This window comes from Calidris pugnax, unplaced genomic scaffold (genome assembly GCF_001431845.1).
Source record: "Calidris pugnax isolate Ruff unplaced genomic scaffold, ASM143184v1 scaffold171, whole genome shotgun sequence".
Lineage (NCBI taxonomy): Eukaryota > Metazoa > Chordata > Aves > Charadriiformes > Scolopacidae > Calidris > Calidris pugnax.
This window is the reverse complement of record NW_015091064.1, coordinates 4,464,989-4,483,617: the sequence shown is the minus strand read 5'-3', so window position 1 is coordinate 4,483,617 and position 18,629 is coordinate 4,464,989. Positions and strand designations below refer to the sequence as shown.

At 49.8% G+C, this 18,629-nt stretch overlaps 1 protein-coding gene across 1 annotated transcript in view; it reads right to left on the bottom strand.

Annotated features, from left to right (window-relative positions):
- RRM2 (ribonucleotide reductase M2) overlaps positions 1–293 on the bottom strand; it is a 6,283-nt gene extending 5,990 nt beyond the window's left edge. Inside the window, exons 1-2 of the mRNA XM_014956756.1 lie at positions 155–293; positions 1–68 (exon numbers count right to left, since the gene is read on the bottom strand). The exon at positions 1–68 is cut by the window's left edge and continues 23 nt beyond it. Coding sequence (XP_014812242.1) covers positions 1–68; positions 155–265 — 179 coding nt within the window. The 5' untranslated portion in view covers positions 266–293. The remainder of the gene's footprint in view (positions 69–154) is intronic.
- Between the last annotated feature and the right edge of the window lie 18,336 nt (positions 294–18,629).

The following is an 18,629-nucleotide window of genomic DNA, read 5'->3' as shown; positions in this document are numbered from 1 at the left end:
TCGCTCTCCTGGAAGATCTTGCGGGCCGTCTTGCTGGCCAGGACGCGGGTGCTGCTGAGCGTGGGGGGCTGCGGGGAGAGAGAGAGATGCGTGTGAGAGCGCTGCCGGGCTGGGGAGCGGAAGAGAGGGAGGGAGAGGGGGCACACGCACTCACCGTGTTCTCCTTGTCGTTCAGCGCCAGGTTCTTCATGGGCGACAGGCCCTTGGCGGGCGACAGGCGGGGCTGGTCGTGGCGAGCAGCCAGCGGGGCGCGGGCGGACAGCATGACGGCGGCGGGAGCAGGACGAGCGGGACTGAGCGGCGGGAGCGGCGCCGCCCCTTTATATCCCCTTCGAACTTGGCGCCAGAACGCCCGGCTGGCCAATCACAGCCCGCCCGGCCGGCAACCTCCGCCCGCCCCTGCGCTTCCATTGGCTGACCCTGCCTCCTATTGGGGAGCGGAAAGCCCCGCCCCTTAATTTGGCGCCGGCGGAGCGCCCGGTGCGGGGAGGGGGGGCGGGTAAAGGCGGGAGAGCGCGGAGGTGCCGGCGCGGAACTCAGTGTGGCGGGGTGGGGGGAGAGAAAGAAAGGGGGAGAAACCCACCGACCCGGCCTCCATCGCCTGCGGCAAGCGCGGGTTGCGGAGCGGAGGGGTTCCGGCTGTCACACCTCTTTTTACAAAATTCGGGAAAGTATAAATCTTGTTTCCGGATAATGGAGCGGCCGCCATCTGGGTTTAAGGCAGAGATTTGGAAATGTCCTGCTGTCCCCGCGCCCCCTGCCTCCCTCCCCACCTCTCTTTCCCGGTCACCTCCTGCCCGCCGGTTCATTTTCGCTTTCAAGGCCAATTCCTGCATTTCGGAGGTGGATTTCATTCACTTTCCTGCGTGTGGAGACAAAACTTTGCTTCCTGGAGAAACTGACTCCATGTGCCTCCTGGTCCCACATCTTTTAAATAAATAGCACAAAAAAAAAAAAAAAAAAAAAGGGAAAACAAAAGTAAAAAAAAATCGAAGGGCGGGAGGGCGCGGAGTGGCCGCGGAGCGGGGGGGGGGGGGTTGGGAGAAAGGGGGAGAAACCCACCGACCCGGCCTCCATCGCCTGCGGCAAGCGCGGGTTGCGGAGCGGAGGGGTCACACCTCTTTTTACAAAATTCGGGAAAGTATAAATCTTGTTTCCGGATAATGGAGCGGCCGCCATCTGGGTTTAAGGCAGAGATTTGGAAATGTCCTGCCGTCCCCGCGCCCCCTGCCTCGCTCCCCCCCTCTCTTTCCCGGTCCCCTCCTGCCCGCCGGTTCATTTTCGCTTTCAAGGCCGATTCCTGCATTTTGGAGACGGATTTCATTCACTTTCCTGCGTGTGGAGACAAAACTTTGCTTCCTGGAGAAACTGACTCCATGTGCCTCCTGGTCCCACATCTTTTAAATAAATAGCACCAAAAAAAAAAAAAAAGGGAAAACATAAGTATGAAAAGCAAAAGGTGAACATTCCCCTTCTTAAAAAAATAAATCATTATTTATTTTATATTGATTAAATTCCTTTTATTTGAACATTGTTTCCCTCATCCATCTCCGCAAGTTATCTGCTCCCATCAACCAAGATGCTTTCCCTGGAGCAGTTTTGAGGACACCAGGAGCTTGAATGATGGTGGTCACTGTCACCAGGGACCAGGAGAATGAGTTACAGGGCCCAGCACTGCTCTGCACTCGGCTGGCAGAGGGGTGGGCAGGGCAGGAGGGCAGCAGAAGACAGACCCCTCAGGGGAGCCAATATTGCCCTTTCCACTGTACAGTGACACTGCGTTAAATTTACAGCTGCAATGAGTAGATTTGGAAGAAAAACAAGAGTACTCCCTCCGGCATCACCCCTGACACTGTAAATTCAAGTTGATTATTCATTTCAGCAGTTCAGCGTCAAGGTCACAAATTTGGGTCTGATCTGTCCTCAGCTGGGCCATATCAGAAGTGGCCAGCAGAGGCCATGGCCTGCAGCATGTATTGGCCCTGTTTGGGACATGGGACTGATGCAGGCACCCACCCAGGAGATGTTCCGTGGAACCTTCCACACTAAATATACACCCCAATACACAAATTTGAATATACATCTCCACCCCAGGAAAGCAAGCACCACAAAATCCCATCCTACTAGGCAGCCTGGACAGGCATGGACATGTTCCTGCTCTGTCCCAGGAAAGTGGTTCCCAGGGGCAGGAATGCCAGGGAGCTCCTCAAAGTCTCGCCAGCTCCCACGTAGCGCTATTATCTATTATCTGCTATTGTCTCCTGCCACCTCTACAGCTGCTGGGGGGTTGGCAGAAAGTTACAGCAGCACCCTCCCCACCCCAGCCAAACCCATTCACCCTCCCACCCCAATAGAGGACCCCAAAGCCACCAGCCCACAAGCCCTGGGCTGCTGCCAAGGGCTGGCGTGATGCAACGGCCGTGCTATCACTGCAGCTCAGACACTCTTCTCAGAAGCCCATGGCAGGGGATCAAAGCCCTGCCTGGGGGAGATGGCTGGGGAGAGCATAGAGAGGGCCTGTGAGGAAGCACATCCCACCTCTGTGCTGCCATAGCTGAGGCAAAATGATGTTTGGGAATGAGTTTGAATTTCCCTATTACAGCAGTTTAACCCAATCACATTTGTTCCTGGAGGCACATCCCCAAGGTCTACACGCTGTGCACTGCACTTAGCCGTGTACCCACCACTGGTGTCACAGAGGAAAGCAGCCATGAGGAGCCTTCTCCCCTTCACAGACATCCTCCTCCATGATGCAACTGCACATGGACCTGTTGGAACAGGTCCAGAGGAGGGCCACGAAGATGATCAGAGGGATGGAGCACCTCTCCTATGAAGACAGGCTGAGGGAGCTGGGGTTGTTCAGCCTGGAGAAGAGAAGGCTCTGTAAAGACCTCATAGCAGCCTTCCAATATCTGAAGGGAGCCTACAGGAGAGCTGGAGAGGGACTGTTTGTCAGGAAGTGTAGTGACAGGACAAGGGGTAATGGTTTTAAATTGGAAGAGGGGAGATTTAGATCAGATATTAAGAAGAAACTCTTTCCTCTGAGGGTGGTAAGGCACTGGAACAGCTTGCCCAGGGAAGTTGTGGATGCCCCATCTCTGGAGTGTTCAAGGCCAGGCTGGATGGGGCTTTGAGCAACCTGGTCGAGTGGGAGGTGTCCCTGCCCATGGCAGGGGAGTTGGAACTAGAAGGTCCCTTCCAACTCTAATAACCATTCTATGATTCTATGATTTTGGGACCAGCATTTTCAAGCCAGCTCCTTGGCCAGAGCTGGGTTCAAGGCCTCAGGCTGCTTTGAGGTGCCGGCGCTCAGCATCAGATGTCATCTTGGTGTCATCAGCATCAGGATGTCACCTGTCACCGTGCCCTCTCTTTGGGTCTGTGAAAGGATGCTCTGCTCTTCTGACTTCTGGCCCGAAGTGGAGTACTGTCTGTTTAAAAAAAACAAAATCAAAACCAAACAGCACCCCAAAACTCCAATTAGTTTCACACCTTCTTTGCTTACAGGGATTTAGGCACTCAGAAAGTGGAAGTAAGAGCAGCCCGGGGCAAGGCAGGTGTGGGGTGTTGTGCAACTGTGCTGTCCACACCGATCCCCCTCCAAACTGCCCGCCCCAGGGTCCCAGCCACAGGAGACACCCCAGCACCCACCTCCACCCAGGCCCTGGCATGTCTCATCAGCTCAGGTGGAGCTCAGCAACAGCCACTGGCGTTGTGGTGTTCTTGGTGCCAGCATGGCAAAGCTCCTTCCCACCAAGGGCCCCAAACTTCACATCACCACCACGCGTCTGCTTCATCATGATGGGTACTGCTTTGACTCTCAGCTGACCTACCTGGTGGCACTGGGTAACGCTCAGGGCAGGGTCTTCCTTGCTCAGAGGACTGGTTTTCTTCCATTTCAATGCAGATTGCCTACAGGACAGTGACTCCAGGTTGCTGGCTGCCTCCCACCACTGCAGTGATGAAAATTGGAGAGGATAACTCCATGGCGGGACTCATCACTAGCTGAGGACACAGCATTTGCTGCTGATTTTCCCCTGATTTGAGGAAGGTGATTTGTTTGTATGGCCTCATCCAGCCATATTCATCCATGCAAAATGCTGAATTCCTCATTCATCGCTCGGTCAGGCAAGTAGATATCTGTATAAAACATCTGCTGGAGGGTCCTTGCTTAGGCCTGCAAATCGCAAAGTGTCAGTTCCACATACAGCAAAAAGAAATCTAAATACTCTAAATATAAGCTGAGATGGGGCAGATGAGCAGGAGGAGGCCATCAGCCAGTACCTCTAAGGAGACATGGCCAAGATCTCATGGCCACCACTTTCTCCAACAAGTTTGGACATAGCCCTCAGCATTTCCTCACATGCTTACCTAGCTGTCCTGAAGAGGATGATGCTCCACATCTCCCCAGAACCAATCCAAGCCTTAAGGACTTAAACCAAAACTTCAACAGTCTGAACAAAAAAAATTACCCAAATAATTTGCCTCTCAGTTTAGAGGTGGTTGCCCTCCACTCACTGCAGGGTTTGTTACTTGAGGGAGGACTCCGCAAAAACTGAGCTGCAAGACCCTGCCTGTTGTGGCAAGAGACCTTAACAGACTGTTTCACTGAGAAATCAAGAGCAGAACAGAACAAAAATCATCATTAGCTTGATTCTAGCTAGATATTGCATGTCCCAGTGCAGCCCATTCATTTGTGGGGCTGAGAGGATCATTAGCAGCCTGCTTACCTGATGACCAGCCTCTCTGGAGGTAATGAGCAGCTGTTGAAAAGCAAAGTCTTCAATTTTTTAAAACCATGTTTCTCACCTATTCAAGGTCCTTACCCACCATTTACAACTCTGGGGACAAAGTCTGCAGGTAACATATGATGGTGTATGGGGTTATAATGGTGTAACCGGACATGTTGTTTCTTTGCTGTTTGCAAAGCTGGGCACAGTCCCACACGTGCCAGGTAGAGGAACCAGCGTTAAAAGACTTTCAAGAGCTGGAAAAATCAAGCTTTGCAATCATCTGCACTTGCTGGTCATCGGTGGTCAGCAATCTGCAAAAGTACCATTGGTTTTGGTGCCTTCCTTGGGATCTGTGAGCACATTGTGGAGCTGGAGTAGCAAGACCTGACACTGCATTCATACATGGCCTCTAGAAGGGTGTCACACTTCCTTTCTGGTAGCACCACCTTCTTGTTTCCTGCAGCAACCGAAGGCAATGACACCAGCAGAAGACTTCTGGCCCACCGTTGGCATGCCGCAAGCAGGTGTTGATCTCAGCTCCTGTGCTCTGACCATGGAGACTGTGGCTGATCTCTTGCCCCACATGGAAAATTACAGGTCATTCCTGCTCTCGCAGCCTGTCAGTCACCAGGGAGGAGCAGTGAACTTTCCTCAGGGTTGCATTCCTCAGCACTTACTCATCCAAAAGTTGGAGGAAGGCAGCCCCAGGCCCCTGGTTTCTGGGCAGGCTCATGATGTTTACATTGAGCAGAGCTCCTTCACAGCAGTGTTTCTGATGCATCTCACTCATTGCTACTGCGCACACCAAGTGGTCTGGGCTACCTTTTCCCTCTTGCTCCAGAAAACAAGCTTGCCAGCTTAGAAATGCAGCCAGGACCCCCCACCCCCCTACTTCTGAATGGTTTCATAGAAAACCAGCCTCAAACCATGAAAGTCAATACCAAGGAGACAAAGGCAGAACTGCAAATCATTTTTCTTAACCGGGTCAGTGGCAGCCAGCTTGGTTATCACCCAAACCCATCTGCAGGGAAGTCCTGGCTCCTACGTAGTCCCCATCCCTGCTCTATCTGCTCCCAATGACCTTTTATTCCCCAGCAGAGATTTATTTTTTTCCCTGGAAGTCACAAATTGTCTTCAACAAAGTGGACACCTCCTACCACCAAACTTTCTGGTGTAAGCTGGCATCCCTACCCCAAGAAATCACCTCCTCAAGACTGGCCCGAAAGGACCGAGAATGGATACCGCCTCTTGTCTTTGGGATAGTACAACATTTCGGTCCTGTTCTGCTCCAGATGCCCATGACATCTGCACTCTTCCAGCGGAGCAGAGAAAACAGGGAGTCTTATTATCACTGCACATTTTTCTGGTGGGATCTGCTGGACACTTCCCTGCAGAGCATGAGAAGTATTTGTCAGGGTTCAATTGTAGTTATGCCAAAAAAAAGGGACTGGGGAAAGCAGGCTCCTGCCATGCTGTGTCCTGTTGCTCTGCCAGGGCAAATTTCATTGTGGGGTCTAGCAGCGACCACCACGGCGATAGGACAAGGTGCAAAGTTTACCTGGTCAGTCCCCTTGGGTCCGACCCTAGGAATTGTAACCAGGGAGAAAAAGAGGTAAAATGGAAATTGGAAAGATAGAAGCAGCAGCACTCACGGGACCACAAAAACACAGAAAAAGTGGTTTTGTATTTCACTTGCATTCAAAGGAATAACCACAGGTGGATAAATCGATGTAGGTCTGATATTAAATGACATAGAGGTCTGTATGTGGATTCAGGAGACAAAAAAAGATTGGCATCCATTATCCTTTCAGCAGTAGAGTCAGGCTGATCAAACAAAATCCCTTGCTTTATGAGAGCACATTTGATTTACTGCTTCATGACATTGAGAGGATTAAAACTGTTTAACTGATCGACTTTAGAAAGTCATTGTAGAGCCATATCATTACCAGCTCAGTGTCCTGAGATCGTCTGCAAAGTTTTCACGTGGTAGATGTGGTGGGTGGCGAATAATGAGTGTCAAAGCGGCCTGTCTCACTCTGTCCTTGGTGTTAAATGAGACTAAATGCATGATCATGCACTAGGCAAGAAAACTGAAGATCACGCTTATGAAATGCTGGACTGCCCCTCAGAGAAGGACTCCTGGGTGATGATATGTAGCAACTCCGTCAGCAGCCTCCCAGGCTGACCCATGGTCAGGGTCACACCAGGTCCTCTGCTCTGTAGGCAGAGGGGTCACAGCTGGAGGAAGCACTGCTTCCCTCCTACGTTGTGTGGGAGAGCATCCGTGGGGCAGCCCTGGGGAGGCTCAGTTCAAGATTCAACCAACTAAAGGCAGGTCTCTCTACCTGTGGGTTGGGGTGTGTAGGACTGAGGGTACCCAAGACATCCTAAAGCATCATGCCTGCCTTCTCCAATCTCTAAAGGTCTTTCATACCTCCTGTGCCACCCCTGCCAGCCACACATTTGGCCCCCCGGGAGCCTCTCAAATGGCACCAATGTCCATATTTAGGCAACCAAGTCAAGCCCCCTGATATGCGAGAGACAGACCGGCGTCTGGATATCTAAATGCATTGTCATTATCTCAAACCAAATGCACTCACTGTGCCCAGTCCCAGCAGCAAAGGGTTGAAAGGGCGTTGACCATCATGGGAGCAGTCCAGAAGACAGCCCCAGGGCAGACTGGAGGCATAAAAGCCTGCCCTGGAGCATGATAGTGGAGAAAGCTGTGCTACTGGGTGCTACTGAGAGAAAGCTGAGGAGCAACTAGATAAACATCCTGACCAAGCACTGCTGGAATCAATGGATGGGCAAAAAAAGAGGCATAGGATCTTACAGCTTTGAACACTAACCAGAACATGGGGTTCAGAAAGGGAATATTTCTCATCACTGGTAATTAGGCACTGAACCAGCTTTCCTGGGGACACGGTAGATTCCTCAATTCCCAATCATGATTTCAAGACCTCACATGACAGTTTTAATTCAGTCACATTATGATTTGCTCAGCAGTTACTGGCAAGTTTTGCTGAGGGTAAAAGGATTAGTATAGTTTATTTAATTAGTCCTTTTGTCTGGCATCCATCAAGATGCTCTTTCATTGCACAGCAAGCTCAAGGGCACGCCAGGAGCTTAGTTCTCCCCAGGTGTGCCTGTTGGCACACCCAACTTAAGAAAGGGGGGAAAATTTCTTCAAGATAAAGTTTTAACAATGAAAACATCAATAAATCAATCACTGACATTTTGTTTCAGCAAAGCAAGCTGATCACATGTAACTTCAGCAAAAAAAGATAATAAATAAAACAGGTGACATCTCTTAGCCAACAGAGACCCACTGTACCTGCTACACCACATATTGCCACATCTCCCATTCGGGGGTTCAGTTACCTCTGGCATTTTCAGTGAAGCTGAGGCACAAATAATTCCTCTAAAGGCTACAGCATTTCCCATACTCTCTTCCTTCTGAAACCCTCAAACAGATCCGCCCTCTCCTCCTTTCCCACACCAGTCCTTGGGGAAGAGGAGGGATTATTTTGTTTTGTTACCAGATACGCTTCTGGAGCTGAATTACTACTGGTGTTTCCTTCCTAGTGAGAGCAGGAAAGCTTTCGCTATGTAAGCATCCTAGATCAATTACAGATGGATTCAGCAAGGCGTTATATGACCATTTTTTGCCTACACTGCCTTACAGAATTGCACCTACTCTACAGCTTTCTACAATAGTTCCTATCTCTTTTCTATTTTTTTCTGGTATTTCTCAGTGTTAGTTTTAAGTTCCCATCTATTCCCTTTCCTCCAGTGCTGGCACATGAATTCCTCACAACAAAGCAATTTGCACCCTACTTCCCCTGGGATCCTGTCCCCTCCCCACCTTGGCCCTGGGGCTCATATCTGAGCTGGTCCCGCTGAGAACCAGGCTCCCTCAGCCTCTTCCAGCCTTGTTTTCCATGATTTCCCCAAATCTGGAGCCCAGTGCGTCAGCTCCCATCCCATCGCAGATCTGCACAAAAGCAGCTTTGAAAGGTGGCACATGCCCAACACGTGACACATCCCCTCCCTGGCTGTAGTCCTGACATCCCAAGTACACATCCCTGATCATAAGACCAGATGTCTCCAGCTCCATGCAGTAAGGACACAGCTACGTGACAGCCTGGGCTTGTAATGGTTTCCTAAGGTCACAATCAAAAAAAGGGATGAGACTGCTCCACAACTACTATCCTGTCCGTGATGTCTTCTCTGCAGAGCTCAGAAATGTTCATCTGCAAAGCTAATGAGTGCAGGCACACACTTCAGAGCAGGAAAGCTGCATGGGGAAGAGGAGAGAGAGTGCAGAGGATCTGTGCTTTTTCAATTTCATAACCTGTTCCAATAAAGCCATAATCCTTTTTGGCAATCTCTGGGCACTGCCTGGAGGGGGAGCAAGGTTCCTCATGGGTTAGCAGATGCACATGAGGTGGGGAGCAGGAATAGAAGGGACCACAACACAGGGATCAGACACTTTGCCAGAGGGCAGCAAGGACAGGCAGCAATCACAGCCCCAGGTCTCAGCTCAAGGCTCTGAGGAGTCCAGGGTAATGACCAAGGGGATGCACAGGTGAAGACATTTGGTCTTCTAGGCCCCAGATACCACGTGCAGTAACTGTTCTTTTAGCAAGCAAAACAACCCAGAGATGTTTTTGCTGGTTTAGATCATCTGTTTTTAAACTCAGCCACCTGGACACAGTATAAGAAAACAGAAATGAAAGAGCAGCAATAAGACAGAGAGCTGGAGCAACTCTCCCATGAGGACAGGCTGAGTTGGGGTTGTTCAGCCTGGAGAAGAGAAGCCTTTCAGTACTTAAAGGGGGCTTATGAGAAAGATGGAGAGAGACTTTTTACCAGTGCCTGTAGTGACAGGACAAGGGCTAATGGTTTTTGACTGAAAGAGGGGAGGTTTAGATTCGACAAAAGGAAGAAATTCTTTATTGTGAGGGTGGTGAGACCCTGGCCCAGGTTGCCCAGAGAAGCTGTGGATGCCCCATCCCTGGAGATGTTCAAGACCAGGCTGGATGGGGCTTTGAGCAACCTGGTCTGGTGGGAGGTGTCCCTGCCCATGGCAGGGGGATTGGAACTAGGGGGTCTTTAAGGTTCCTTCTAACCCAAACCATTCTGTGATTCTATGGCCAAGAGCAGTGTTCCCCAGGAGGTTCCCAGGGCTCCTGCAGGGATGTGTGTGTGGGAAGAGTGTTTCCCCCATGCCTGTCCCCAGAGCATGGAGTCTCTGGGCAGGGACAGGAGAGAGAGCTCACAGGCCTCCAACTGCCTCCACCACGGGGAAGACGCCAGGGGAGGCTGTGACCCTTCGCCCCTCCATGGCACCCGGTGTCTGGGGAACAGCTGTCCACGCAGAAGGAGATGGGTGGGTCACCAGTGGCCTTGGGAGGAGATGGATAAACACCTCCTGCATCACCCCGTGTCGCCCAGGAGAGGATGCTGCAGATCCCTCAGAATCCCCGCAAACATCTGCAGCACCAACGTCAGTATCAGGCTTGAATATCTCGGCTGGAGCGCTGCTGCTGAGAACACAGAGTCCCAAGAACCAGAGATGGCATTTTTGCTTATCACCCCAAGCACCTCTTAGGCAGTATTGTCTGAGAAAGCTCTCCAGAGCTCAGTGTCGTGGCTTTGCAGGCTGCTGGCAGCTGCCCTGGACCACCGCTAGTGGATGAACACATGCCTGCACACATGCAGACAGCTCCAGTGAAGATTTACACGGCCCGTGGCATGTTTTCTAAGGGCTGTGTCCAGTTACGTAGCACAGAGAGCAAGGAAAAGCAAATAATTAAAAATCCTTCATCCCCTAGAGACAAGAGAAAAAGGCATTTTGCCCAGGGTTATAGAAGCTCCTTTCCTCCTTCCTTCTGGTCTCCCTGAAATTCATGTGCCCTGGTGCCTTTTTTTAGAAATAATACTAAAATAACCCAAGGACCTGCCTGCAGCTGCCCTGGCCCTGAGCAGAACACATTCTCCCCATCTGGTGCTGGCAATTACCAAAACACTCTGCAAAGGAAATACCCGAGGTGGAGACAAGCACTAGGTTAAATTCACACACCCCTACACTCAGGCTCTCCGTGCCACCTTCTGCCCTTTCCCCAGCTGATGGACCAAAAGGGGTGCAAGCTGCAGCCTTCCTAGCAGAGTTGAGTTGTCTTCAGCCACAGCAGCTGTGAACAGGCACCGCACAGCTGCTCCTGTTGCAGCTCTTCCCTCCCCTCTGGAACATCAGAATACTAATATTTATTTTAAAAAATGGTGGTTTGGAGTTCCTCAGTGGGTTCCTTCACAGGTAGCACCATTTTCAGCTGCTGGGGGAGAAGGTAGTATTTCAGGTTACAGTAAGACACCAAACAGAAGTCTCTGCTGGTAACTCTGCCTTTTCCACCTCATGCAATCCCAACCTGACTCTTTGTCTTACAGAGGACCACTGCTAGGATTTTGCTCTTCTGACCATGTTTTGAGTGAGTCCTTCCCTGCAGTCCTAACCCTAATTTTCCTCAACCAAATCATGGCCTGCAATACTGCAGATGGTTCTTGCCAGGGCATCTAGGTGAGCGTCTGCCAGCAGGTTCTGGGAGAGTCTATGGGACAGGGTGACATGTGGGAGCAGGGCTGGGGATCAGTAGCTTCGTTTCCAAGCAATTCCCTGTTATCACCCTTATTGCTATATGGGAGATAATAAGACATCAAAGGAAAGGAAGAAACTGGTAATATAGCTAAAATATCCCAGGAGCCAGAGCTCAGCCAGTCCCTTGTGGGGTTGAACCACCAGGGAGAAGGGTTCTGCGTCAGCGAGATCGGAGCAACCATGGGGACACACACCCTTCACAGCTCCTGGAGGTCAGACACAAGGCATGGGACTGCAGAGGGTGAAGGTCCCTCCATCCCACCCCTGCCCTGGGCCTGCCATGATGCCGTACCTCAGCATAAGTACTCACCACCCACCCTGAGCCTGGTTACGTCTCGTATATTCAAAGCCATTTCCTTGGCACATGTGGAGAACAAGGCGCTGGTCATGCCCCATGTGTCCCTCTTGATACCCTGTAAATAATCTATAACAGTAACCCCAAAGCCCAGAGAAAGACGTTCTACAGGAAGAAAGCAGCAGGAATTAAGGCCATCACCAGTTTCCCAGGTCCCTGCCATCACAAGGAATCAGTTAACCACCAAACAAATAAATGTATATTAACATAGGTGTTGAAATGCCAAGATAAATGGTCCTTGTCAGATGAGAGCAAAGAGCAGGCCCTCGTCTCCCACAGTAGTCCTAGTGATTCGGGAAAATACACATTAACTTCTGGCTGAGCATTTCCTGTTCCCACCACAGCCGGGAGGAAAACGTGCCTTTTCCTAATGTGCTCATGCTGCTCTCATATGGAAGCACTAATAAAATACAATGTTGGTCCAGTGTATTCTTTCTTGCAGTGTTAGGGGGGAATCAGCTTGTCTCAGCCAGACATTTGGCAACTCAGAGGTCTCCGCTCTGCTGCTGGAAGCAGAGCTTGGGGCCGTGCCAGTGGCAGCAGCTCTGATGATGTACACCTGCAGGGCGGTGTGTGCCGGTGGGCTTCGGCACGGGGCTCACCTCAGTGGGCAGGAGTCTGCTGCCCAGTTCCTCCTTGGCCACTATCTGTCAATTGGCTCAACATTCAAAAAGACATCTTCGATTTGCATCACCCAAAAAACACATCAAGCCAGCACCTCCTCCAGTGCCTCACCTCCAGGGGGAAGTCAGGGATCGTGAGGAACGTAGTCCATAACTTTGGAGGGCCCGCAACTGCTTTATTTTTCAAGTCGGTCCAACTGGCTGCAGCCACAAATCATGCAAAGTTTTGTTAAATTGGGAAGAAAGCGGTATTGAGCTTGCCTGGCAAGCACAGGAGGAGCAGCCATGGCTGAGGAGAAGTTCATTACCTCTCCCAGGGGTGCTGAGCTGTCCCTGCTCCCATTGACTGCAGAGAGAGGTGAACAGCTATCATCTGCTCTCCTGAGGCAGAACAGAAATACAGCAAACCCAGGCATATTTAGCAGCCAGACATTTATACAAGTATCTGACGATGTAAAGAGCAACCACCATCCTGCTGTCACACCAAAAAAAGCATTTGGCTGCCTGCCTTGACCATGTTCCAGGCCTCGAAGACCACAGTGCAGCCATTGACACCTCCCTCCACCAGCCCTAACTCAGCCTCCGGAGTCAGCTGGGCCTTTTGATCCTAATTTTGTGGAGTGAGCTCAGATTTAGGCAGATGATTTGCCGCCCTCCTGCGAGCTACAACTCGGCGAGTTGAGGTGAGAGCTGGGAACAAAGCATCGCTAACTTCCAGAGGCGATGAGGTGAATGTGGTCATCTCTAGAAAACGCTGTGAAGCGTTTTCAGGGCTCTTTGAAAAGCCTCCCACAACAGCAGAACCTCAAACCAACAGGGGAAAAAAAACACCTTGGTACAGCAGAGTGTCTGAGGGCAGGAGAGCAAAGATACCTCTCCCATCAGGTATTCCTGAGATGGATTTTACTCTCTGTCCCTTTCTCCCTCCTTGAAGTGGCAGAAGTGCCATAAACCCACTGAGCTGCCACCATCGCTGCTACATGGGGGTGTTATATCCAGCCCAGTGGGAGCCTGGAGAACCAACATCTCCTAGCAGGTATCTCAGTCCCTTATTCCTTGTTAGACCTCCTGCAGGTTCACCTGTGTGCAAGCAGAGATGGGAGGGACATCACAACCCTGCAAAAGCCAGGCAGCCCCGGTGCAAGCCCTCGGCCACACACTGGCCTCCCTCCTTTGATTTCATGGAGATGGCGTTGTTCAAACAAGGACCACAGGACTCAACCAGAGCCTGCCCACCATCGCTGGAAAGCCTTTCACAGCTGTCCTGAGATGTGGGTACATCACACCCCCCAGCTATTAATTACTCTAAGCCAGTTAAATTTAGGGTAGGGTCTAAAACTAGCCCACACCAAAACCCACGCTGGGAGCAGCCGGTGGGCTGCAGAAATCTGAGCTACTTCTCAGGCAACTGCACGTCCCAAAGGAGGTGGTTTTGCACCCAACAAAGAGAAGGTGGCCATCCCCTCAGGGGCTCTGCCACAGCCCTCCAGCTGGCGAGGCTGGCAAGGGACCTTGCAAGTTGAAAGCTTGATCCTCCATCTCCTGCTGCTTCCCAGGCTGCAGCTGCAACGTCCTCGGGGGGGTTACAAGAAGCAGAGGGGGACACAGCCTTCAAAACCTGGTGGCCACAGCCAAACCACCCAACAAAAGCAGTCACTGGTGGTGCTAACTCCCAGCGGACCAGAACCTAGTGGGGAGGGCAGAGCCGTGCAAAAGGAGATGCCACTGAGCTGGACATCCCTCTCCATCCCTTCTTTTGAGCTCCTGGGTCTGATGCAGGCTCTGTGTTGGTGACTGCGCTGGGCAGCAGCCACCCTGGGTACCCCAGAGCATCAGTGACACCTCCTGGTTGTAAACACAGGGTTTCCCAGTCGCTCACCACTGTCAGGGTGAGGTTTTCACCCTCCCTCGGTGCCTGGCGTGGCTGAAGCAGCAGCCAATTTCCACGTACATCTGTGTTTGGAACTGTGTCATGTCAGAGATGAAAGCACTGGGGGCTGCACCCCTGGGGTCTTCTCCTGGCTCCAAAAAGTAGCACACTCTGGGTATTCACTGTTTGAGAGGCGCTCACAAAAATCACCATGTACTGAGGTGACAGAAAACAGTGACTTCTGTCACCAAATAGGGCAAACGTTTCCCTGTTCTGTGTTATCTCCTCTCCACAGGCTTCCAGCGGTGACATTTTAGAACATGTTTTTAAATAGCTTCTTCTCTCTGTTTGCTCGAGCCAGTTCAATCTGTTATAACAGTGTACAGCCACTTATGGTTGATTTTCATTTAACATTGTAAAAATAAAAAGACTCCTGACAGTTTGGGTTTAGACAGAGAAAAAAATCATAGTGAATTTGGGGTTTTTTTGGACCTGAAACCAGATTAGCCTTTGGGCAGTGAGCTAGAAAAAACAAGTTTCTAATCCAGAAAAGCTCACTGGTCTCCATTAAGCATCAAATTACTGTGTTTTATTCACCAGGGGGAGGGTGGAGGGTCTTCCGATCCTTTCAGGATGATTATTACTCTATTTAAAATGTCTTCAAAAGTCTGCTCTTGAGTCAAATCTGTGTTAAAGAAGAGCTGGGGGAAAGCTTTGTCTGATGAGCTAACAGAAGCCTCATTTCAAACTTAAATAACCTCTTTATAGGCAGTTCTTCTGGAACCAGTGTAAAAACAAAGCTTAAAAATAGAAAAAAAGCCAAAAGCAAAACAAACAAGAAAGAGAAAAAACTCATATGCTGCTTCTTCCTAAAGCAGACCTCTGCCGCTACAATTACCCCCTTCATTGTGAAGGGTTCTTCTTTGTGATCCCCTTTGCTCAGAGTGTGTGCAAATCCCAAGCCTACGTGCGTTTATCAGCAGACTTGGGTCTGTAAGGGTTAAAGGGCTCATTTATGATATCATGAAATTGAGTGCATTTAGACTCAAAGAGAGCAAGAACTTTCTTACAGATGCCTGTACCCAATATTCAAAACTAACAGGAATAAACCATCATATAACTGTTTTAAAAGGCTAGGCTCTTCCTTTTGTTTTCCCATTTTTTAAACAAAGCTAGATTAAAAGCAATAGAAATCGTCAGTAAGATGCCTGTCAGTACCAACATGCGTTTGTAGAACAACGTAGGTTCCCATTACATTGTTTCAGTATGATTAAAAATGTTTAAAATAAAGACTACTAAACAGCCATGTCTGAAATTCATATAGAAATCTGAATACTACAAAAAAGTAAAGAAATCAACGCAGTTCAGTAAAAAAATCAAAGCACTGGGAAGTTCCCATGTCCCTCCACATCTCCTTTATAAAAATTTACTGAAACCAACTTAAAATGGGGCTTCGTTCCCCTGATGCCTGAAAATGGCAATTTAAGGAGACACCTGTAACAGCAGCACACTCTAAAAGTCATTGCATCATTCTTATAGCTAATAGAATCAAGGAAACTTTGGTGGACTATTAAAGCAGTCAGCGTTAATGGGTTACAGGGTTTGTAAGCAATCCTGCTGCAGAGGCATCCAAAGCACTGCAGGAATGTGGTGGTGTTCCCTGGCACGAACCTGTGGTCTCAGTCTAGGACTTCTCCATCTCAGGAGGTGGTAGATCATTCAGATTATGGCCTGGTTTAGTTTGCTCTTGCAAATGGAGAGTTTAGAAACACTACAGAAAGCAGCCAGAGGCTGGCTGAGGCTATAAGCATATCTCTTAGCTCAGGTGCCCAGCTGCCGTGCTGGGGCAGGGCACACCATGATGGTCCCACCACAGAGTAACCCAGGGATGAGAAAGTCACTTATCAGATGGGTGGAGGAGGCGTTACCACTCAGACATGTAGGAATGGACGCAGGCAGGGAGCAAGGCCTGGTGCTTGGCGTATTGTGCCTGTAATTTGGGCAGCATGGTCCAGCACGTGCACGTCCCCCAGGCCCCAGTGTCAGGGTGTGGACGTTTCTCAGATCACTGTGTGACCAAGAGCTGCACGGCCCAAACCACGTCTTCAGTTGGCACAGCTCACTAAGCATGTGCCTGAAAGAAAGAAAGGTAAATTTGGTCACAGAGCAGCTCAGCAGCAGAGTGAAGAATAAAACCCCATCATCTCACCCCAAGGCCAGAGACCCACCACCAGCAATTTTTGCTGCATGTTTTCCATAGACTCCGAAGCCTTCGTACTATTTCAAGAGGTCTTCAAAAGTCAACGGAACCTGCTGCCACAACAGGCTGAAGCTCCCCCCCTAAGATGAAGATCTTTTTGTAGGGCGGGGGGGACCCCTCAGATCAAAAGGGACCAGGAAGACCTGCAGCATCCAACCAACCAGCTTCTGAGTCGCTGCCAACTGTTGAGCAAAGGCTTTTGGCAGTGCTGTGGACTGACTCAGCTAAAAGCAGCACGGCATTAGACTGCACCCGGGCGAAACGCACCACCGTCAGCACACAGCGAGTCCACACACAAGGTTTTATGGCACGCAATTTATTATTTCCATCCTTATTACACCGAGGTGTCAAACAAGATCCTGAAGATGAAACAGCAACGGTTAACATGCTAATAGCTGTACTCGTTTTCATCTCCACAGCACACAAACCACTCAGACTTGGAAAAAATTGCAGCCCGCCTCGGCATTAGCACTTGGCAATTAAACCCTCACCTTTCCAACTCTCGCTCGGAGCCCTGTGTTGCTAGAAATAGTGCAGCCCTGCCCTGCCTGCCCACTTTTCTCACATTTCCACTCTTTCAGCCTACTGAGACCACTGTGAGGGCCAGTGGTCAATGAATCCTTGCCTTGCTCTACAGGAAGCCGTATCATGACAGCACAAAAACCACCTTGGCACTGCTCTGTCACACAGAGAGAGCTTCGCAGTTAAATCCATTAACCCTGTGCATTTAGAGCAGACACGATTGCTCTGCAACTACACCTAAGTGAGAGATCCTGCAGAACCGCTGTGGACACTCACTACCAACCACTGGTCTGGACCTCCATAAAGTGAGAACTTGCTATCTCGCCATCAAGGTGTTCGGCACATTGCCAGCCAAGGGAAGCGTAGGCAGCCTCTTCTATAGCCTTTATAACCGCGGTTTTAAAGAAAAGAACATTAAAACTTTTAATTAAATAAGTCTTTGCTTACTTCAAACCCAAAACCTACCCACATTATCATGAGATTTAGCACTGTGTTCTTCTGGGGCTGTGGGAAGCCTTTCTACCAGCCAACGAACCGTCCCCGTGCTCCCTGTTTTGCCCCTTGCAGAGCAGAGGTGACCACATCCACCCCAACAGGGGCAGGGAAGCTTAATTAACTGACAGTTACACAACGCTTTCGCAGGGAAACCACGTGTTTACAGTTTCATCTTGTAGTAATTAGTGTCACACACTACAGCAATGTCTCCGGGATTTTAATACCCAATCTGTATAAGGGGCATTTCACAAAGCTCAGCAAAATAATCCCTGTTATTAAGCAACCTATTATTCCCACGTAAGTATGTTCTGCTCTTATAGATGCCCTGACATGTCTCAGAAGAAGCCGGTAGTAGGCAAAAGCTTGACTTGCTCATGACTCAGTGACATTAAGTCAACTTGCTTTAACTAACTGTCTCTGATGTAGTGAGCTCTATTTACTCCACTATTAAAAGAAAAAAAAAAAAAAAGAGAGAGAGAAAGGAAAAAATACGTTTTACCTTAGTTGAAAACAAGCCTGGTTCAGGTGACTAACACAGGAGCAGAGGAAAACACAAATGGTTTGGTGCCTTCTGGGCTAAAACCAACACATTTTTCAGAACTGATTAAGAGAGATGTCCAAAGCCGTGTTGTTTGTTGTGAGACCGGAGTTATAACTGCAATTCTCTTTCACTGCAATGCTTCACTGACCCCAGGTCTCAGCATTGGTCTCTCTTGGGGTCAAGGCAACTAATCAAAACAGCAGATGTGAAAACAGCTTCCATATGGTCTGCTAATGAAGATCACTAAAGGCCCTCAGCTGATGTATCTTTTGATATCTCCTGGGCAAAACCACGCTTCCTTTTGTTCACTGTCAGATGTCATTTGAATGCTAATTCCTACAAATACCTGAGGCACTTGACCTCCTACTCCTACTCCTGGGAACCTCTCCCTGTGTTGGAAAGCCAGACCTGACTGCAAGCTCTACTGAAGTGTTGCTGACATTTCATACCATCCTGGAGCTGGCTGAACAGGGAGAAGAGCCCTAAAGGAAGAAAGGGGAGAGTTTTTGCAGAGATGATGTCCAGGTGGTATTGTACAGAGATTTCTGAAATCAAGGGCATAGAGGGTCAAT